The 12,655-nt window shown below is 42.0% G+C and overlaps 1 protein-coding gene across 1 annotated transcript in view; it reads left to right on the top strand.

Moving 5' to 3' along the window:
* Positions 1-12,452, top strand: part of ATP2B1 (ATPase plasma membrane Ca2+ transporting 1) — a gene marked incomplete in the record, with an annotated part of 2,275,481 nt that extends 2,263,029 nt beyond the window's left edge. The window contains 1 exon segment of the mRNA XM_044087859.1: positions 11,027-12,452. Within this exon segment, the coding sequence (XP_043943794.1) occupies positions 11,027-11,338 (312 nt within the window).
* Positions 12,453-12,655: the final 203 nt, after the last annotated feature.

Raw genomic sequence — 12,655 nt, forward strand, 5'->3', positions numbered from 1 at the left:
CTGTAGGCAGTATACCTTGAACTACAAAATGCTTTGTTGTCCCATGTACCCAATTGAAATGTATGTTATGCCATCTAGCACAACAAGTTATTTCTTCAGTATCTGTATGTTTTATGTATTTTTTCAATATCTCTATGTCTTATATAGTGTGATATTTTTGTGAGCTTTAATACTGTTTAATTTTTGCAATATTATTTCTTGAGCTTTTCTGCATGGGCCTCCATTGGAAAAGGGCGCTTTTAGGCCCAATGGACTTTCCCGGTTAATAAACTGCAAATAAATAAATAAGCTATTTTATGACCTGGATCAGTGCTCCATCTTGGAGAGGTTATTCCTCAGCCCTCCGAAGAGCAGCTACCTCTTTTTCAACCAATTCCAGACAGCCTCATTACACAGGCTACTATTCAACCTGTCTCTCCAACAGAAAAGTGAAAAGTATTCTATTCCAGGCTCTTCCTAGTCCCAAGAAAAGATGTAACCTGGAGACCAATCCTAGATCTCTCCCACCTAAATCTCTTCCTGCAAGTGCCCACCTTTTGGATGCTCACCTCGCAAACCCTTTTCCCTCTGATCTTACCTCAGGAGTTCTTGGCCACCCTGGACATCAAGGATGCCTACCTTCACAGTCCCACCAGGCCCAATTTCAGGAGATAGCTGCAATTCTCTGTGGCCACCTCACATTATCAATTCTCAGCCTTGCCCTTCTGTTTTTCAACAGCCCCAAGGATTTTCACCAAGTGCCTAGCACCAGTGGTGGCCTTCTGCAGGACCCAAGGGATTCAGATTTTCCCTTACTTAGACGACTTGCTTATTTAGGCAGATTGCAAAGAATCCCTTCTACTCCATCTTCAGACATCTCTTTCTCCCCCCTGCAGACTCTGGGATTCAAGATAAGTTACTCCAAGTAAAACCTGACCCCCTCTCAAGACCTTGTCTTCTTGGGTGCAGAATCCAGACGGATATCGTGAAGACCTTCCTACCTCCCCAACAGGTGGAAAGCTAAAGGCAGTACCTGCTCGCTGTCCTTCAGGCCACAGAATTGACTGCCAGGCAGTACCTCAGTCTCCTGGGCCACATGGCATTGACCATTCCCATGTTACCATTGGCAAAACTTCACATGAGAAAGCTACAGTAGTGCCTAAGATCGATATGGACTCAGCACTCTCATCCTCTGGAATTCAAGATCCCCATCTTACCTTGCCTGAAGAAAGGGATTTAATAGTGGCTGAATCAGGTGAGCTACAGCCTAGGTTAGACTCTTGTCAAGTCTCCCTGCCAGTGCAGGAAATGTACATGGCTGCCTCAGACCTGGGGTGAGGAGCAACCTTGGACTCCCTAAGAGTCCAGGGTACTTGGCCAGACTCCTCGAGCATATCAGTGTCAGAGAGATGAAAGCAATACATATGGCCCTGAAGGTCTTTCAGCCTTCACTGAAACAAGGCCCATTGAAACTGTTCACAAACAGCACCACGGTTCTGTGGTATGTCAACAAGTGGGGGGGGGGGGGCAAAATCATATTTGCTATGCAGACTAGCTCTTCTGGTGTGGGAGCTGGACATAAAACAGGGAGTCACACTTCAAGCAATGTACATCCCTTCAGAACAGAATTCTCGGGCAGACACCTTAAGCAGGTCTATGTCACTGTCCCATGAATGGATGCTCCATAGGGATGTGTTCTTGGACATAGTCCACAGATGGGGTACACCTCAAATAGATCTGTTTGCCTCCCCCATGGACAGACAACTTCCATCCTTTTGCACCAGGCTGCCCAGCCCTCTGGCGAGGGCAACTGATGCCTTTTCAGTCTCCTGGAAGGGGATGTTTCTGTATGCACCCCCCCCCCCCCTTTCCACTTCTTCAGAAAGCTCTACTGAAATTTCAGCAGGACAGTCCAAACATCTTGTTATTGACCCCCTTTTGGCCAAGGCATCACTGGTTGCCCCTCCTCCTGTATTTAGCCAAGGGCAATCACCACAAGTTACCCCACAGAGTGGACCTTCTCACACAGGACAAGGGATCTCTAATCCATCCACACTGGCAATCTCTACACCTCACCCTGTGGGTGATAGAAGTCTGATTCCTTACAAACACTTACACAATGAGGTCGTGCTGACTGTCCTGCAGTAGGCCAGGAAAACTAATAGTAGGAAATCTTGCATATCTAAATGGAAAAGATTCTCCATATGGTGTCTTCAAAGACAGTTGGACCCCTTTCAGGGTGATGTCCCTTTGGTACTTTCCTAACTGTGTGAACTTCTGCAGACAGGGTTAACATACTCCTCCATCAACGCTCAATTGGCTGCCATTTCAGCTTGTCTGCCTCTAGAACCCCCTTTAGCTTCCATATTACCTACAAAGTTGTTCCTAAGGGGAGTGCTGCACCTCAGGTCCCCCAGGAAACCTATCCCCCCTCCTTGGGGCCTGAATTATGTCTTGGAGAAGCTCACGGTACCCCCTTTTAAACCAGCCTCCCAGGCTTCTCTGAAACACTGCACAAGGAAAACACTACTCCTAGTGGCTTTGACATTGGCTAGAAGAGTGTCTGAGTTACATGCTCTCATGGCCGTTCCCCCTTTCCTCATCTTCTACAAAGACAGGGTAACCCTTAGGACCAATCCTTCCTTCATGCCCAAGGTGGTCAATGAGCTTTCCGTAAACCAAGCTATTCCTCTCCCCATCTTGTTTGCCCACCCTCAGAGTGACAGTGAGAGAGTTTTACATTCCCTTGATGTGCACATACAGCTCAGCTTCTACTTAGACAAGACTACGTCCATCAGAAAATCTGACCAGTTGTTTGTCTCCTTCCACCCAAGGGCCCTGGGGAAAGCTGTAATAAAACAGACAATTTCAACCTGGGTTTCAAAGGCAATTACCCTCTGCTATGCGCACTATGGAAAATCCTTGGGATCCAAGGTTAAAGCACACTGCACTAGGGCCATGGCTTTGTCAGGAGCTTTTTTTTAAAGGCTCAGACACTGCCACCATTTTAGAGGCAGCTGCATAGACGTGTGTCCACACATTAGACAAAATTTCTAGATCCAGGGCAATCCTCCATGGATTTTTGGAGAATTCTTCCAAGCCACCACCCTCTACCTCACAGTGAGCTTTGGCACTCACCCAATAGTACAGAATACTGCAACATGAGAGTAGGAGGACATAGAAAAGTTGTGTAAAATCTTACCATAACCATAGATGTCCTTCTCTTCCATGTTTCAGTATTCCTTCCTTCCCCGCCTGTTCACATTATGTCTCTACTTGGGTGGCACTGAACTTAAACAGTTTGGCCTGGGACTGAGGTCCAACTGGGGTGCTCATTTCTGAGGTCTGGTGTGTTCAGACGTTACTTTTATGGCCCACATACCTCTCTAGCCACGTCTGATGTCCCATGCACCTTGTAGTGACTTCAAGCTTTTGAATACTTGCCGGACGTTAGGGTAGCAAGAGGAGGAAACCCAAGAGTACAGAATACTGCAACATGGAAGAGAAGGACATCTATGGTTATGGTATGATTTCACACAACTATTCTATCAGCTTTTTCTTATGCAAGAAAAACTTTAAGATTTGTTCCTAGCTTTCAGTCTATTTCCTTTCTTTCTGATTCTTGAGCAAAGAAGTTGAGAGGGCATAGGGCAGTTGCCATTATTTGCGAATGTATTCATTCTGTTGATCACAAGCAGATATCTGAGGTGTGTAGTCATTCAACTGGCTATAATTGCCCCATGTGTATGTGTGTGGTGTGTGCAGAAGGTATAGTTCAACTTTCTCATTTTTTATTTTCCCCCTTTTATTTGCATTCTGTTTCTCATAAAATTTGTGGCTTTCTGGTGAAGTGTTATAGAATATAGTCACTAAATAATGACAAACATGAGTGTCTGACTTCATACCCTTCAAACTAATAGTTTTTAATCCAAAACCTGCTATACTAGCAACTTTTTATCTGTGCATGACCAGTAATTAAAATTATTCCTGGTTTTGCATATTTGCAACTGATTGGAAGGGCATGAGGGGGGTTGCACTGTATGGTTTTCACAACAGCAAGTCGAAATACACTTCCAAGTCATTACTTATTGTCCATTGTAACCAAGCTCCTGATGTGAGTACAGTTATACAAGGGATAAATGATGGCTACACACGTGTGTGTGTGTGTGTGTGTGTGTGTGTGTGTAGATATTAGGTTCCTGTGTAGTTATGGTGTAAACAAAGGAAGTGATTGTAATAAACAGCAGCATTATATTAACCATGTTATTTGGAAATGATTCTTGGTTTCATTTTTTTAATGACAGTGTATTTATTACTTGCTAGTGAATAAACTGGATTATATTAAATCTACAACTTTAACATTAATATTTTAACTATGAACACATTTTAATTGTAGCTTTTTTTCATAGGTTCATAGGTTCATAGGTTCATAGGTTCATACTAGGCTATCTGCCCGAGGGCATTTATAAGCCTAGCCCGTAGTTTTGTGGCTTACGCCACCCCTTTTGTATGGGGAACTATACCCATTAATTTGCTGTGCCTCTGTCTAGCAGTGACACTGAGGTAATCCCTGGAGTATATCTGCGATCTCCCATCCATTGGTCAAGATTTCTCTTGAACAAGGCCAGCGAGGTGCTCTGCCTCACATATACCGGGATTTTGTTCCACAGCATAGGGAGTCTTTGGGTGATGAATCTATCCCTCCAGCACGTCCTATTAATAGCCGTGTCGAGGTTTAAGTCTCCCGCCCTCGTGGCTCTGATGGATCTAGATTTTTTGAGGTGAAGCATATTCATCAAATCTGGGTTAGACATGGCCTTGTATGTCAGGCAAAGGTCACCTCTGAGCAAGCGGTAAGTGACCGAATAGAGCTGGAGTTCTTTCAGTCGGGCAGCATAGGACAGATTTTTGAGACCCTTTATCCTTTTGGTGAGGAACTTTTGTGGCCTCTCCAGCTGCTGCAAGTGTCGGGTCAGATACATTCCGAATGGGGCATTGTACTCAATCATTGGTCTGATGAGTGATGAGTATAGGGAGACTATGACCTCCCTTGATCTAGATGTGAATCCCTTCATGATAAGGTGGGCAATGTAGAAGGTCTTCCTAACTACTTTAGCTACATGGGTTGCTACAGCAATTTGTCTGACACTGAGTGCAGATAAATAGGACTATGAGCTTCCAAAGAGCTTTTTTCTGTAGTGCAGGGTTTGATTCCTTTCAGTTGGCATTTGTGCAACTCTGATTGTCACTTTACCTGACAATGCCCCTGGGCTGCCCCTGAAAAGAGACACATGCATAAAGTTGGCTGTCCCAGGATGTTAGTAAATGTGTTATACATTTGTTTTTTGAATTCCTAAACCCTTTACATAGCTTCTAGTTAGTGATTCACTATATGCTACTTTGACTAAACTCCTAGCATGTCTCCTGTAGTTTATGTTGCCAGATCCATTTTCAGTAAATACAAGTTCCAAGGGAAGAAATGCCTACTGCCGCTCCTTTTTAAGCAAATGACTGTGTTTCTGCTGTACATTTTGAAATAAGTTTTAAGTTAAATCCAAATCTCTGTGACCATTTAAAAGAAAAAAAGAAAATAGTATGCTCACTGACATGTTTGCTTCGTCTTTTATGGGAACTGGGGAGAGACAGACAAGTAATGGGATATTGGTATGGCTGGGGGGCCCTGGTACATTACCCTGGCTGTGGCCCCATTTGACCATGATCTGGCTGTGATTGATTGGGTTAAATTTCTGAGAGTCAGCCCAAAGCATAATACATTTCCTTTTGCTAAGATAAATCTTTCAAGTAGAAGCAAAAGAATCCACATTACTTCCTCAGACAACGCTGGATCCTTGGCTATCACTGGAACTGAAGAAACCAAGCAGTTCAAATTATGAAGATCTAGACAAGTCTTCCCAGAAGGGTGGGATAACAGATTTTCTAATGGATCTAGGGGCCAAGAAGGCTCTTTGAGGTGAGGCATGAACAGAGGGAACTAAATTGGTTTGGGCCAATACAAGGCAATGAGTATCACCTTTACTGTGCACCATTTTGCTTTGTGCAGAAATTTGGGTGGTAGAGGGAATAAGACTAAAGGATCCCAAAAGGACACTACTGACCCGCAGCATCCCTTGGGAACTGCCCATCTTGGTGGACTAGGGCAAAGTAGGTGCTGCATTTTCTGCTAGACAAGGTTACAAAAAGATGTCAGCATTTTAGCCTCAGTAGTCAAAGATAGTTTGAGCTGCTGCAGGATTCAAAGGCCACTCTTGAGGCATCAGAATGGTTCTGCTGAGCCTGTCTGCAAGGCAGTAGGATTTCTTGGGAATGTGCACTGCTGCCAGAAAGTGGTACAAGTCCATCACACATTGCCACACTCTCAGTGCCTCCTGACAATGGGGTAAGACTGTATTCCCTGTCTTCTGTTTGTATATAATACCATACCACTGTCATGTTGTCAGTTTGAATGGAGATCACACCTAAAGGGAGGTGATGTAGCTCCAGCAGTGCAAAGACCACCACCCTCATCTCTTGGACATTAATTTGAAGATTTGCTTGAAGGAATTCCAAACACGTTGGACCATCCTCCCTTGAAATTGCACACGCCCTCCCCAAGAGGTGAGGTGTCTCTGGTGACCATTGCTGCCAGAGGGAAAAGCAAAAAGGATCTGCCCGAACTGACGTGCAGCAAAGAAATCTACCACTTTATGTTCTCTGCAACTGTTTGTTAGGGTTATAGAAGAGGAAGAGGTAATCTGAGTTGAGAACACTGAAAATGCAGTGACCATTGTAGAACCCTCATGTGACAGCAGGCAAACTGCACCATTAGAATGGAAGGTGCAGTGTTACTAAGTACTCAAAGTGCTAATGCCACTGGAGGTCTGATGCATAGGAAGATGCTTTGAATAGACCCGAGTAGAACTTGAACCTGGTCCAAAGAAGGAGAAACTATGGATTGATCTGTATCCATATAACTTGTGAACTGAGTGACTCGTGGAGTGCAGGATTGATTTTTTCCTTGTTGATTGCTCTTCCCACAGACAAAGATGGAGAAAATGAATCCCCAACTTTAATCATTCCAATATTGTGGCATCCAGGAGCCAAGTCCCCAAGTATGGGAACACACTGATTCACTGCTGCAGATGAGCTGAGATTACTGCCATGCACTTGGTGAACACCAGGGGGGGCTGTGGTTAGGCCAAAGAGTAGGACCTTGAATTGGTAATGATTGTATCCCACTCAGAGGGGAAGAAATAAGTAAGTGCCCTGCAGATCTACCAGGCACATCCAGTCATTCCCCTATAGCCACAGCAGAATAGATTGCAATATGACCATTCTGAACTGGATCGGTGTTGCATATTTCTTTAATTGACTTGGGTCCAGGATGGGCCTGAGATCATTGCTTTTCTTCTAACTAAAAAAAATCTTGAGTGATAACCCGACCCTCTCTGGTCTGGTGGGAACTCCTGGCTGGCTCATTTTTGAAGTAAGAAAGAGACATTATTTTCTCAGCCATTTTAAATTGGTGGTGTCAAACTGGTAGCTGCTGAGTGACTTAAGGAGGCTGTAAGAAAAAAGGGACTTGAGTAACATATGAATATTCTCTCTCTCACCCAAGAAAACAGTCAGGCAGTCCTTCAGAGATGGTTGTTAGTCAGTCAGAAAATGGCCCATGATATCCCTGATTTTGCATAGCTCTGGGACTGTGCCCATTAAAGGATCCACAGCCACCTCTGTCAGAAATAGTCTTGGTGCTAGTGCTTGGAATTTTGAAACCATAACAATTTGAGCCCCTTTTGATACTGACTGTCAGATCTTTAAGGGCTTTCATATTTAATTCTGGTGGCAGAAAGCATCTTACTGCCCTGCTCACACGTCTACATACACTGTTTAACACTCAGGCCAGACAGAGAAGGTCCATCTTAAGGGGCATTGATAAAGGACATCTAGTTCACATGAATCGTGGGTCCTGCCATGCCAAGTCAGTAAGGCAGTCTGCCAAAGGGACCACTCAGGATGTAGAGGGTGTTTTGCTAAAAGCTTCAAAAACGACTTACTCATCGGGGGGGGGGGGTGTTGCCCAATTAACAGTCTAATGCACAAGTTCCAAGACTCCACTGAAGGTGACATCCTCTAGAGGGGACTGTGGGGGATCCCTCTCTGTCATCCTTGGTAAGAGTCTGATGAGGCAGACTCCAGAGGGAATCTGTGCCTCGTCTTACATGTCCTCTTTTTTTGGAAGAACATCAGATGGTGAGTAATCAGAGACCTCAGAGGACTGAGTCTCCATCTGAGCAGACCATTTCAGGCCTAAAGCTTGATTCTGATTTATGGACATGAGTGAACCAAAGAGCAGTTGAAGGAGTATCCAGGGACAGAGACAATACCAGGAGTGCCTGAGGCTTAGTTGACTGGGGAGAAGCTGTCATCCTTCCAAAACCTTAAAAGATGTTCCAACCTCCTCAGGATCCAAAGAACCCCCTCTGGCACAGAGATCAGTCCTTCCAAAGAAGGGATTCCCTGCATAGCAGGAGGAAATACCGAACTGGATATGGAGGAACGAATGAAGGCTTCAAGGAGAATATCTGCAGAGAAGCCTGAAGTCTCAGTCACCAAAGACTGAGTCGCACTAAACTACTCTCTTGATGGTGCAAGGACTTTGCATTGATTCCACAGGGCCAAGTCTTACCAGGGTCCAAAAAGTTCAGAATCAAGTGGGATGGAATTGGTCCTTCCTGCATCATGGTGGGAACTCTAGTTGATGCCGAAGATACAGTCTTTGAGATGAGTATCCTCTCCAACACCACTGGTTCTGAAACAAGGAATGGAAACGAAGCCAATACAGGGGGTGTTAGACCCATCTGTTCTGCCCTCAGTGCTGAGGGAAAAGGAAGGTCAACCATTTCCATTTGTGCCTTCAAAAATATATGCTCCAGCTGTACATCCAGAGCACTTCTAAATGACCTAAAGGATCTTAAGGAGGAAGTAGAAGGTGGCCTAGTCTGGCCTGCACTCCACTGTGGAAACTTCTAGCAGATTAAAGTTAGTTCATTAGGGTCAGAACTAACACAGAAAAACTTGTCTGTGACCTAGCTAAAGACTGATCTTTCTGAAGCTTAAGCACCAGTGTTAAATGCTCATCATTATTTTTCCTTTTTCTGGAATCCTTTGTATCGGACATACAGGAATAAAAGGATATAACTTTGCAATAAGTACATAAGTATTCTTTCTTTCACAAGTTATGTGGAATTCACTCTCCATGATAGTGAGAAACTTCCCAGTATGGGTAGAGGATCCTCTGTATTGAGAGGAATCATGTAAGATCATTTACATTTTGTGAAGTAGAATAACTCATTGAAAGGATTACCTTTAAACTAGCGCTGTTTAGATGTTTTTGGAGCTGGACTGCACCCCATTCACTGCCTTGCCCTCTTCCTTAAGTATACCAAGTCTAGTTAAGTAACGCCTAGCTTTTGATAACTTGATCTTTTTGATTCAAGTGCTGTTAATGAATAAGCCTTTTGCCATTAGTTAAGGTAGTCTGGGCACTTCATAGGTGCCACCCACTGGAGGCATTCCAGGCTTGTTCACTGGGATGACACCCTTGGGCAGACATAGCAGATGCCTGGAAGTCCTAAAAGATGAGCTGAAGAATGTTGTTTGGATATAGAAGTCCAGTCTACCTTACAGAGGGTCTGAAGGTAACAAGTTGAATATTAGTACCAAGCGGTTTGTAAAATAATGGCAATTTATAGCTTGCTGCTTTCTGTGTTTTCTTCAATTAGTGTGGTTAATTTTCTGTGTATTTGCACTACTTTTCAGACTGATTGTTTTTAATTTAGGCTTTGAGTCTATCACCCCCACCCCCACCCACCCACCCACCCACCCACACACACACACACACTGCTGAGGTTCCTTCAAGCCTCGCAGAACTGAAGAATGCACATGACATTGTTGCTTTCATGGATACATCGCTTCACCTTTGTTGGGTACCTTGTAGGCATGAGACCAGCATTATCCTTTGCAAGGATGCTAATGGAAAACGTCTGGACCAATTTCACAGCAAATGAGAAATCCCAAATGTAATGATTTCCTTTTGTGGGTAGCCTTTTCCCAGATTGTGGTATCTTTCACACCTGTAGTTTTGTCTTTAAAGGGACAATTGGATGAGTATCAGTTCAGGAATTGATGCCTGCTGTGAGAGCTTTCTGAAAGGAAGATCATCCTTTTCCCAGCAGTACTTTCATTGTTATAAATTATGATTTAAAAACAAAATGGGTAAAATAGTTCAGTTCAGCACTGCAAAATAATTTTGAAATTTAGTATCTGTAGGGGGAGTGAATAATAATGGGTTAGACCACTAACAGCCCCCTGCTTAGTCACTGGAAACCTAGGACTCTTTATATGCTTGTATAGTTGCTGCTAGGTAGTATAATACTTCACTTTAAAGTAAGTAAAATCATAGACTTCACAGAATCATAGCAGATACTTGTGATATGGTAAGACATCATTGGTATATACTCGAATATTTATACCTGTTTAGGTACAAGTCCTGCATGATATATTAGGGTTTGTTGTGTTTTATTTTTTTCTTTATTGTGTACTTTATTTAACCTAATTGTGTTTGGCTTTATTCTGTGGTTAGCTGCATAATTGTTTCCAAGCATGAACAGTAACACCGTGTGTTAATTGCAGTTTTACCTGTGATTATTAAAAATGGTTTGTGTATGTGAAAGTTTTCAATCATTAACTTAGATTTTCTATTTTTGTATTGCTTAGGAGTATTTTAAAGTGCTTGCTCTTTCTTTGTGAATTATAAGTAGTTTAGTCTGTTTAAGTAGTATTTTCATTTCAGTTGTGAGCTGTGCTAGTAAAACGTTTTCATCTGAGCTGCTTTCCTAGTAAGTTTCCACTCATTCTGCACGATTATTTCACATTTGCTGACAGTAATGTTAAACTTGTGACATAGTCTAGCCACAGCTTTTGTCATTGTACTTTTCACATTTTGCAGTTAGCTGAAATAACATTTATAATCTTATGCCTTTTACAGATCAGAGTGGTGAATGCATTCCGTAGTTCCCTTTATGAAGGGTTAGAAAAACCAGAGTCTCGGAGTTCAATTCATAACTTCATGACTCATCCTGAATTTAGAATAGAAGACTCTGAGACTAATATTCCTCTAATCGATGACACTGATGCTGAAGATGATGCGCCAACAAAACGCAGTTGCACTCCGCCACCTTCTCCCAATAAAAACAATAATGCTGTGGACACTGGAGTTCACCTCAAGATAGAAACCAGTAAATCTGCTACCTCTTTATCCCCAGGGAGTCCATTACATAGTCTGGAAACATCTCTCTGATAATAAATAGAATGTTGGCACATTATACTTGCACTGTAAAGAAACGGTGAAACTTTGGACCCGTTACACTGTGTGATTGACAAGATGATCATCTCGCCTTGGACTTCAGCAGAAGACACACTTGCAAGAATGTAGATTGTTTAAGTGTTCTACCAGACTGAGTGATTTTTTTTCTAATTTTAAAGATAAACCAACAACTTGGTATGAAAGTGATCTAATCTAGGATTTCTGCATTTCAGGCAATCCGTTATAAAAATGTTAATATCTAGAAAAGTGTGTTAAATGAACAGTTTTCTAGATGACATTTTCTTCTGGATGATCCATACTTAAGTTTCTGCTGTTGGCTGTTAATAATTTGAATTATTTATATTCTAAATGATGCAGATCTGTTTACAAAGTTTGTAGATATTTTTTTTTGTTGTTTGTTGGCAGAAAGCTTCTTGAAACATAATACAAAGGGAATAATCCTACAAATACTGCTGTATTTTCAGAAAAAGGGGTGTTTCTATTGAAACTGTACTTAACTTTGCCTGCATTTTACAATGTTAAATATTGTAGATAATTAGCTAGTACTGATAGCCAAATAGATGACACTAATGCTTTGTAAAAAAAAAAAAAATGAGCAGTGGTGTTCTAATTAAAAAAAACATGGCCTCTGTCCAAATTGTATAATAACTCTAAGCATACTTTCTAACAGAATATTTTAAATAGGCTCTTCTAGAAATCAGGTTTTCAGATCCTGAGAAACAAAATTTTGAGTGGCAATACACTTTTTACAAAGTTGAGTAGGGAGGTCTTATTCAGTGGCTCATTGCAGGTCATTAATATATGAAAAAAACTGCTAGTAGAACATTTGTTAAGTCAGGTAAATTGGATTAAATGAAAATGCATCAGCTATGTATACCGTAATGTTTTGTTTTGCTTTTATTTTTTTAACCCTTAAACTCAAGCTTTGTGTTGTTTTGCTCATATGTAAGTGAAACTTAATTTTATAGTATAACTTCATTTAATTTGCAGCATGAGGGCTGTTAAAAAAGCATTTGGAGGGAGAAAATATATATATATTTTTTTTTACATTTGTAAACATGAATAAATGTCCCACTTTCTTCTAGAAGATCTGCTGCCAACTTTTATTTTATGACCCTGTTTAATTGACTTAATATGATCAGCAGGCAAAAAGCTGTTTGCAGTCAAGTGTACAATAATGCAACGGAACTGTGATGTAGTAGCATCCCACAAAATGGAATAGTTTTTCTAAACACAACCATCTGATATTAAACAGTCATTAGTGGTTCCTAAGGCTGGGTTATATCCTAT

The sequence above is a fragment of the Protopterus annectens genome, chromosome 11.part0, assembly GCF_019279795.1.
Source record: "Protopterus annectens isolate FY-2018-M chromosome 11.part0, PAN1.0, whole genome shotgun sequence".
Taxonomy (NCBI): Eukaryota; Metazoa; Chordata; order Ceratodontiformes; family Protopteridae; genus Protopterus; species Protopterus annectens.